Raw genomic sequence first — 10,949 nt, 5'->3', positions numbered from 1 at the left:
CAAAGGTGCAGTTTTAAAGCTGAGGGTGTTAATGATGTGAATCATGACCTTTTGATTTCTTTAAAATATTTTATATGACTCATAATGAGATTAAAAGTGGGCATTATTTCCAGATATCTGAAATGTAGGCACCAGACTCTTGTTACTCAAAATGACCCATTGAAAACTCTTTGCCTAACCATCCTCAGAATTAAAGAAAGTAACAGTTACAAATTAAAATTTCTTCATTTGATGATTGATGATCTTGAAGAGGGCACATGGCCTGGAACTGAACATGGCTGTGTGAGAAACCAATATTTTTTTCTGCTATTACCACTTTATTAATGTGCACTTCTTCTGAAATTTGTATGACTCTAATTATTAATATGCACTAATTCATCATTTATTTGGAGCTTTCCTTTAGAGTCTAAATGTGTTTTTGTTAGCATCTGTTTTTCTTACTTATTTTGTTAACCTGCATCTTTGGATGCATTGAGATTAATTTAAAGAGAGTTGTTTTCTTTTTATTTGGGGTCTTTCAGTGACTTTTGACTTTTTTACAGTTAAACTGTGTGGAAAAATAAAACTATTTTTATACACACAGGGAAGCATCCACAGGAATTTCTAAATGTTTTATGGTCATATATGATTATTGAAGGGGAACAGGTACAGGGTAGCAGCAGTATTGGCCTGAAAGGAGTAGGGCAAAGAGTGCTGTCTGAAAGCCTGTTCCTGGAAAATTGTGCTGTTTCCACATCTTAATGAGTGTGTAAATTACATAGGAAGTTGATGATGGTGAAGACTTATATGGAGTGACACCGGGTGGGTTATATGCAGCGGATTAGAAAACAGAAGATTCCGGTTCTCAATCTAGTTCTGTTACTAGTTAGCAATCCCTTTGGCACGTCACCTAACATCTTTGAGATTCAGTTTATCTCTAAAGCAAATGAATGCAACTTAAGGTCCTTTTAGGCTCTCACGTAGAAAAAAGTAAGTCTTTGCACACAGGATTACATTTCTAACACCGATTATAATTTAAAAATAAATTTTGAGATGCTGGATAAAGTAGCCAAGATTTGTAATAGCACCCTGAGTACAAAGTTAAAGGCATTTGGGAGCTAGCAGACTAATATTCTAGGCCTGGCTTTGACGCAGTTGGTGACTGGGCAAATTTATGCATTTCTATAGGGACTAGGTTTGTTTTCTGTACTGCCAGTTGGGCTAGATCGTCTCTGAGTTTTCAATCAGCAATAATATTGGCTATTCTCTCTGATTTTTCCAGTAAAATAACTCAAAGAAATAATATGAGTCCCTCAATATACAGTTTTAATTTCCACAATATTTCCATGAGGAGTTTTGACAGGGATGTACCAGAAGGAAACAATATACCAGCACTTTTCATGGGAATTATTTCGAAAAAGCTTTGCCCCATTATCAGGCTTTATGAAAACTAAATGTAAATTTAAAACCTTAGGTAGTTATTTTCTATAGACATTCATCTACTAATAAGAGGTAAAGTGTGGGGCAGAGTAAAGAGTTGGGATGGGTAGCTCATACCAATTAGACAAAATGAAGAACTGAAACAGTTATTAACTACTTACATGTTCATGACCAATATGACATGAATTATAGGTGAACTACTAAAGACAATGACTTTTAACCAACCATTTATCTTTTCCTTTTAAAATGTAAAGCACAAACATGAAAGGACTAGAAATACTTTATTTGATGGACTCGTACGAACAGATGAGTTTAGTTAATATTTTTCATGTGCTCTTATCATTGTAACTTTAAGCAGATAAACCTTAACAATTATTATTAATATCGTTAACATCATAATTCATTTGTCTAATTCTAATTACAAGAAATTGTCATATTTAACTTTTTTATCAAATAGTTTTCATAATGAGCGTGAAAGAAACAATAAAATAATATAGAAATGCACTCAGAGGGAAAAGTACTGCCACATCCAAAAGTATTATTTCAGAAAATGTTTTTTATGTCATATCTGTATTAAGATATTTTGTCAGTCTCCACAGTACATCTGTGAGGTATAAGGTTGTTTGTCCTGAAATCCCTATTTTACACACAGGGAAACAAGCGCAGTATGTTTAGCAAATTTTCCAAGGCCACATATTGTGTCAGGATAGCGCTGGGAAAAGAATTTATCGCTGATATTTTTCTTATATAGTCCAGTGCCTAACACAGTGCCCTAGAAAGAGTAAATGCTCAATAGTCACTGAAGGAAAAGAATGAAACCATTCTTCTCTATGAAATTGAGAAAACTGTCATATTTGCTCTCTATTCCTTTAGTCATTAAACTGGACAAGCTAGGGCAGCAGTTGAGCAATAAACTTCATCCACTGTCCTTTCCACAAGTTTTCATTATTACATGAAGAGGCTTTACAAGATGGTACCATCTGGTCAGTACTGAAGTTACACACTTCTAGGCACCCCACGTAAGGAGTGTCATTAATCTTGGTTCATTGTACCATTGGCTTTTGTGGTGTAAGTTAGGTCCACCAGCCTGTGGCCAAGATCAACTTTTCACAAAATTCATTATTAATAATTAACATGTTAATTAATAATTAACATGTTACTAATGTCCTACCCTAATGATAGTCTAGTAAAACAGAGTTCTACATCTTGGAGCTAAAAAACTTAGTTGCAGTCCTTGAAAATAAATGACTTGGCTAGTGTCGGCTCTGTCTACTTCAGACTTCGCTGAAGATAATTATAAAGCCAGAAAGAATAACTCAATTTATTTCCTGAGTTAATGTGTCATAAGTTGAATTGCAACTGTAAACATGATAAAGGTCACAGTGGCATGACTTCTACTTTTATTTATTTAATTATTTTGGCCACGCCACACAGCATGAGGGATCATAGTTCCCCGACCAGGGATGGAACCCTTCCCCCTTGCAGTGGAAGTACAGAGTCGTAACCGCTAGACCACCAGGGAATTCCCTGGCATGACTTTTAGAGTTGATAGAAAAATGTGGTAAAAAACACAAGTGTTGATATCACTGGGAGACAAAAGGATGGCAAAACTATAGTAGTTATTCCCAATGATGCATCATCAAAATAAGTTAAAGATTGTCATTCATTTCACTGACACTGGTAACCAATTACCTAAAAAATAAGTAAGACATCTCGTGAAGCACTTATGGTTAAAACGTATTCCTTCACCTCTAATGACATTCATATTTTTCTCTTTTGAGAAATAAAACCTGTTTAACTCCATAGAATGATCCTATTAAAGTGAAATGAAAATACTCTTGTATCTGTCACCCCAATTTAGTGATTGATCTAAAATTTCACCCAGGTGACATTTTCATTAGGGCACAGTCTGCAGAAATCTGACAATTCTACATCTCATTTGCTTATACTTAAACAAATGATTCACCAGACTTGCCTAACTGGATGGTGTATTTCCACTGGAGTGAATGTCCTAATAGTAATTCAAGACAAATCTTAGAGATAAGATTCATCAAACATTTCTACTCCATCTTATCATGTCTAAAGGTCAGAGATATTTTGAGCTCTAAAAGAGCATCATAAGGAACTTAAAGCATTCTTTGGTGCAACTGTTACTCATTTTTAGAGCATAGTCACAACTAAAATAGAGATAGACAGAAATCAAATCAAACTATTAAACATCTAAAAAAAAAATGGTTCTGAAGAACCTAGGGGCAGGACAGGAATAAAGACGCAGACGTAGAGAATGGACTTGAGGACACGGGGAGGGGGCAGGGTAAGCTGGGATGAAGTGAGAGAGTGGCATGGACATATATACACTACCAAAAGTAAAACTGATAACTAGTGAGAAGCAGTTGCATAGCACAGGGAGATCAGCTCAGTGCTTTGTGTCCACCTAGAGGGGTGGGATAGGGAGGGTGGGAGGGAGGCTCAAGAGGGAGGGGATATGGGGATATATGTATAGCTGATTCATTTTGTTATACAGCAGAAACTAACACACCATTGTAAAGCAATTGTAATCCAATAAAGATGTTAAAACAAACTATTAAACATCAGCTTACTGGGTAAATTGAGTTTAGACACCTACATGATGCAAAAGAGCAGCCTTTGTATGAGCTCCTACACCCTTTAAACTTGAAGCATAGTCCGTGTTTTCACTTCAAAGTAAATATCTAACTGAAGCCAGAAATTTCATTTTGTCATTGTGTCAATTATGTTTAAAAGACCATTATTAAGTAAAATGTAACCTAATTTGTGAACAACCCTACAGCGAGTGGAAATAGAAAAATATAAGTACCCACACCCAGCAACAAACAAATGACAGATTCTTGAGCGCCAGACCCTCCAACTCGTCTACTTATCATTCGATCCCTTTGCTCACTCTTTCTTTCTACACCAGGCAGGAGGGTAAAATATTTTCAGAGAAATTCCCTGGACTATATGATTTCAATTGCACGTGCCACTCTGGACAAACAGAAGATCCTATTTTCAAAGTCTTAAAGCACTTGTAAGGGCTGTGTATATGTGTCTTATCGTCCTTGTTGCTTCTGTTCTGGAGTACTTGGTTGGCCAGAGCTCTCTCCAGGGCGGTGTGCAGGAGTGACAGGAAACTGAAATCCATAGCCATTGTATCCATCCAAGTAGACACATTGGAAGAAGCTGATGGGGCCTAAAGAATAGAGGATGATGATTTATTAAAACAAGCAGAATGTGATTAGGAACAGAGGTAAAACACTGTGAGGCAGTCTAATACAATACATATGGACATGGGTTCTCCAGCCAGATAGCCTTGGCAACAACCAGCAAGTTCCTCACATGTAAAATCAAGACAACAACAAAAAACCTCACAGAAATATTGTGGAAATTAAATAAGTTCATATATGTGAACCACTTGAAATCCTTCCTGGCACATAATAAGCCATTATTAAAATGATAATAAGAAAAGCCTGGCATAGAAAGTCAAAGTGTTTAGTTTATAGGAATCTAGATGTGCACAGTATTTGGAAAAACTGGTATGTAGTAACAGGTTTCAAAACATGAGCTTATCAATATGCAAAGTAACCAACTCGTGTGTGTGTGTGTGTGTGTGTGTGTGTGTGCGTGCGCGTGCGTGTGTTAATAACACCACAGAGAGTCTTGTGATTTGTAAAGTCTTGAGGTTTTCCACTTGCCCTTACTCTGGAGGCAAGCACTCTCCTGAGATGGCACAGTTACTCTCTAGGGCAGTGCCTCCAGATAGCAGCTCTGTTGTCAGAGTAGAAAACAACACAGGAAAGGACTTAAAGCCCAGCGAGGCAGTGTGCGCATTGGATACGGCATGAGCTCTGGGCCCAGTGAGCCGAGGCTTCCAGGTAGCAGTTTTGTTAAGAGATGGTGAGTTTAGCCCCTCCTCACCATGATGGACCCCTACTGACTCTTCAGTGTGGTCCATCGTATCCATTTGCATTCTGTCAACCAACCACAGACTTCTTGCACATGGCCAGGAAAGAGAATGACAATTGCAGCTAGCGGTATGTGGGATATGGGGGTGAGGGGCGTGCTGGCCAAATCCATGTGAGCCTAAGGGTTTACGAAGTAGAATAAAGCAAAGTGTGTGTAGAAAGAAGCCAAGGAAAGCAACAAGGGATTATTCTGATTTCATCATCCATGATGTCAGCTGACTTTAATCATTGGGTTTTTAGTGATGAAAAGTTTGGAGAAATCTTGAGTTTAGTCCTTCTCCTTTCCACTCTATCTCATCCAGAATTGTTTTCTATTTTGTTCTAGCCTCAGACAGAGGCAGGAACACAACCCCCCTCACCCCTGGGTGTTGGACGGTTACACAGAAGGATGGCAGAAAACGGCAGCACCAGTACCAAAAGGCGAAGAGTCCATCAACAACAGGCTACTTTCCAGCTGAACCTTCTGATCCGTAGGCACTGTTCTGACATTTATTTTATTGATGTCAAATAGTTATTAGTGAAAATACCATCATAGCTGCCTATTCTAGATCTTATATAAAAGGCTCATGAATATCAAACTATAGAATTGCTTCATGGTAAGATGAAAATAGAAAATATTGTTTTGCTACAAGTAAATCCCAAAATGAACTTAAAGTACTTGATACCTTGGTGCTTTTTTTTACTAAAATAATGGAATTATTTTATTTATTTACTTCTTTTTAATTAAACCTTTTACTTTGAGATCATTGTAGAGTCGCATACAGTTGTAAGAAACAATGCAGAGAGAGCCCACGTATCCTTCACCTAGTTTTCCCCAATGGTTAACATCTTTTCAAAATTATACTATAATATCACAACCATGAAACTGACATTAATATAATCCACCTATTTCATTATGTTTTAATATTTATTTATGAAATAAGAGATTTTGAGTGTTATGTGATAAAGCCACAATTTGTTATGAGTAGGTTAACAATTGGGAAAGCATTGCTATATAAATCAGAAACATGCCCAGATTGACTTTATGGATTTTGCAACCATATCTGAAAGTATTAAAACTGCTTATTTCTTTATATTCCACACAACCTGATTATATGAAGGGTTATAATGAGTATCCCTCTTATCTGTTGCAGAAGCCCCAGCATCTAAATGGTGCTTAGAACATAGTAGGCACTTAATATTTGTTCAATAATTCAAGTATTAATACAGAACAGGAGGCATTTTCTATTATAGAGGACATTTTTCTAATTTCCTTCAGAAATACATCTAAGAAACATTGTAAAACCCAGAGAACATGATTGACATCATTTCCTCAGATAAATGTCTATTCTTTACTTTAAAAGCATTATGTGAAGCAAACTTAGGTTACACCTATTTTAAAAATTGCTTCCTTTAGTCTGTCCAGCAATGACTCTTATGCATATGTGAATTCAAGATGTATTGCTTTACCATCTGAAGAAAAATATCTAATTTAGAAGTACTGAAATAATGAGAATCTTGGACATTGAATTTTGTAACTGCATATGAATACTGATTGCATTCTAAAATCAACGATCCCAAAGATTGAACATTAAGAGCCTGCCATATATCGAGAACAATCCAAAAGAACTTTCATTCTTAGAATGAGTCTCTAAGCAATTGAATTGCTGAGACCTATTTCTACATTTTCTTCTTTTTGATATAAAAAATTTCAGCATATCACTTCAGCTGTCTTTTTACAAAGCAGACAGTAGCACGCATTTAAGCACAGATTCGGTTGGAGTGCTCAGGGTCAGAGCTGTGTAGAACGGTTTGCAATAAGTGCCACTTCCATCATTGCTTTGTAATTCCTCCAAATATGTGCCACTTGCCTGATGCAAAAAATGCAGAACTTCTCTTTGAAATGTAAGAGACCTACTGTAATGTTATTCTTCATGTCTGTGCTAAAAATCTTCTTCTTTTTCTTCTTAAGGGAGTCTAAAGTTTCAATTTATATATACCATCTACAGAATGCCTCAGTAGTTTTAATCTTTTTAAAAAAACTTACTTTTTTGCTTCTTTGTGGAAGACACATCTTCAGCTTCTTCTAGTAGATACAAAAATATGAAAGTAAATAACTTGTACATTCACAGCTATTATACAAATATGTAGGGAACTGAAAAATGCCAAAAAATGCACAGTATGAAAGAAACAGGAGCCACTTGCCCTCCTTAGAATATACTCTAGGTTCTTATTCAGATTCTGTTCAGCCTTTAACTACAAAATTTAGTAGGTAAGATCCAGGAGTAGAAGAGGAGGCAATGAAAGAAAAGAATGGGAAATGTTACAGGCGATTGTTCAGATAGAAACTGGTCCTGATGTTAATGGAGGGCTTGCTGACACCCATTCCTTTCTCAGAAGAGGTTTCTGATGCTCAGAGTTATAATATGGTAAGGATGGAATCTGGCTATGAAACAAACATTTTAGTCAAAATAATTTTAAATTTGTGAGAGACATAAGTTTTAATGATCATCCTTGTCCTGAAAGAATAGCAGCAGGCTAGTATTCTGTATCCTTTCCTTCTCTCATGTGATTCAAGGACTCTTTTGCTTGAGTGACATGCACCATGTGTATATCTAACAAAGGATAATTTGACACTATCCATTTGAACCCCCTTTCCCAGGTTAGAAGTTCTTAACTGGTGTCCACAGATGAACTTTTGCGAGTTTCCTGTAAAACTATGAAATGTTAAGATATGAGTGTGTGTGTGTGTTTCATCTAAAGCAGGTTTTAGATTTCATCAAATTCTAAATGAGTTCAAAAAACTTCCTTCTCAAAGTGTGATCCATGTGCCAGCAGTTTCAGCATCACTTGGGAAACTGATATAAACACAGTTCTTGGTCCCCAACCTCAACTTATTTCATTTTAACAAGATTTCCAAATGATTTGTGTATAAAATTGTTTGAGAAGCTATGGTCTAGAAATTTAAAAAATATATTAAAAGTTATAGTTCTTAATAATTCAATTTTTAAAAAATCTAAAAATTTTAGTATTCAAAAATATCTTAAGACGAGTGTAAATCATTTCATAAGAATCAGAAAACTATTCTCTTGTGTCTTTTCTCAAAGTGCTATTTTCCACACTGTCAATTAATTCCAGACACTGCCACAACACTTATATTTTGATGACAAGAACACCTCTTAGGCAAACTCTTATTGTCCACAGGCAAGTCTCGAAGTAGAATAGCAAATATCTATCACATAACAAGCCAAACTAGGAAGCCAGGAAACCCTTCAGGGAAAAAATGCATTAAATTAAATTAGTTGAAAACCTTACAATACAGATGAGGAAATTTAGTCCTGGAAATACTCGCCTAAGGTCATGTATCTGGTTGTAGCAAATTTTTCTGAGGTTTGAGATCTGTCTTCCTCCCTCCCTCCCTCCCTCCCTTCCTCCCTTCCTCCCTCCCTCCCTTCCTTCCTTCCTTCCTTCCTTCCTTCCATCTTTCCTCTATGCTATTGTTGCCAGCATAGGCAAGTTATCTTAATTTTTCTTAATAAACACATCAATCTCATATTTGAACATTTATGTGAACCTCCTGCTGTCAGATAACATCTCCCCAATCCCTGGTGAAATGATAATTTTGAAATATTGCTATTGTAAGCAGATTGGCCAACTAATTATTCAATAATTACTTGTAAATATATCAGTGACCAGTTAGGTTTCAATATATGGATATACATATATATGTTTTCCAAATAACGTATAAAAACTGTTTGTTTACAAATAAGTCTACCTCTAAACATTGCTTAGGTAAAGCTGAAAACCAGATCAAGAATAGTTAAATAAAACAAACAGAAAAAATATTGCAGACTTAAGAGAAAATTCATAGTGAACTGAAGATAACAATTTTACCTTTAGCTTTCGTTGAAGCTGGTACATCTTCAGAATCTTCTCCTAGAGAGTAAAGAAAGACATATCAATTCATGATCTATTTCTCAGATTTCCCAAAGAGGAAATATTGTATTTAAAGGTTTTTAAGAGCTAGAGGGTCTCTTAATCTATAAACTCAGCATGAAGTGTCTCTATGAATAAGAACTTTGTGATAAATAAGGTAACTTCGCTGACTTGGGCAGAGGGTGGGGAGGAAATAGATGCTGTGCCAGGACTGTGGTCAGCAGGCCAGCGAAGTCTGGCTAGGGCAAGGAGAGCTTGCAGTGACCCTCCCAAACATGCTTGTCCTCCTCTGACTCCTAAAACTGCTTCCCGAAACCACAATCACTTTTGGAATTTCGGGAATTTGAGGTAAATAAATTCATACACATATGGCAGATCAAGAGGAAAATCTCTGCCCATGTACTTTATTAGCTGACTGACTTCTGACAATCGTAAAGGCAATGAAAAGGCATTAAAAGCTGAACAAAACTCAAATATATAAATGATGACTCTTCAGGTGCATTAGGTGTATCGCTTGGTCTTTTGTGTAGTCTACTTAAAAGGTACATAGTGGAATAATGCGGGAGTAACTTTAAGTCGGAGATCATTCTAATATAATTAAATGATCTTTAAATTTTTATATCAATTTTTTAGCACTTGTCATGATTGGAAAGAGGGTCATTTTTGTATTGTTTATTCAGATTTTGCATACCAGCTGTCCACAAATACAAAAGGGGTAAAATAAGTTAGTGTACAAATTTTCTCTAATAGGGAAGAAATGTGACCTTCAGGAAGAGATGTTACTACGTAAAAGAACAAAATGGGAAAAAGAAACAAAATTGCTAGCATTTTTTATGGTGAATTATTAAAGTTTCAACCTGATTAGTTTTTAAAATATTTAAATACAGGCTTAACTCAATTAAATACTGAATTAAGTGACCTAAAACTGTCCTATCAACAATTATAAATCAGGGAATGATTAAACGATATTTTTAAGTAAAATAATACTTATTTTTTAAAGATATCAGTTCTTAGATGAATCAAGTAATAACTATATTTAATTGTGTAGTCAAAATCTGCTAATTTCTATGAAGGATGTTTACAAAATTAAAATGTTACAAGGTACTTGTACAAGAAATATAGATTTTACTTTTGTAGGTAATAGCACACTTAAAACTAAGGCACCTATTCTCTGGATCTATTTGTTACTCATGGGGAAATAAATACAGATAGAATAACAACCTAAGCTTCCTCTCTTTTGCAAAATCAGTATTCTGAACCAGAGTAAACTAGCTACAGGTGATAAAATCTGGCAAGAACGGAGTCACACGTCAATCACTCAGGCTAACCAGGAGAACAGAGGCACAAGGTAAACTGTAAGCCTAGGGCAATTGCCGTACACATGCAATCTCTGTGTAAGCAACTTAACAGTAACAGTTTACTGATCTAGGAATACTTCATGCGATTGTCACTACTCAGAATACAAAAAATGGAGAAAAGCACTAAATACGTTTACTTTTGTAACTTGTGCCTTGATTGGGCAAGTGGTGGTTTGGACAAAATACTTGACTCTGAATGGATACAGTCATTATTATAAAAGAAGTATAAAATGTGCCAGGGGAATTTTGAGTGACTTGCTTTTGGCGGAGGGGTAGT

General features: G+C 35.8%; 1 protein-coding gene across 1 annotated transcript in view; it reads right to left on the bottom strand.

The window, feature by feature from the left end:
- Nucleotides 1-4,487: 4,487 nt before the first annotated feature.
- TRDN (triadin) overlaps nt 4,488-10,949 on the bottom strand; it is a 380,477-nt gene continuing 374,015 nt past the window's right edge. The window contains exons 39-41 of the mRNA XM_069541367.1: nt 9,273-9,311; nt 7,426-7,464; nt 4,488-4,627 (exon numbers count right to left, since the gene is read on the bottom strand). Of these exons, the coding sequence (XP_069397468.1) occupies nt 4,488-4,627; nt 7,426-7,464; nt 9,273-9,311 (218 nt within the window). The remainder of the gene's footprint in view (nt 4,628-7,425; nt 7,465-9,272; nt 9,312-10,949) is intronic.

This window comes from Delphinus delphis, chromosome 14 (assembly GCF_949987515.2).
Source record: "Delphinus delphis chromosome 14, mDelDel1.2, whole genome shotgun sequence".
NCBI classification, from domain to species: Eukaryota; Metazoa; Chordata; class Mammalia; order Artiodactyla; family Delphinidae; genus Delphinus; species Delphinus delphis.
The sequence above is the reverse complement of the archived record's forward strand: the minus strand, read 5'-3'. Positions and strand labels throughout refer to the sequence as shown.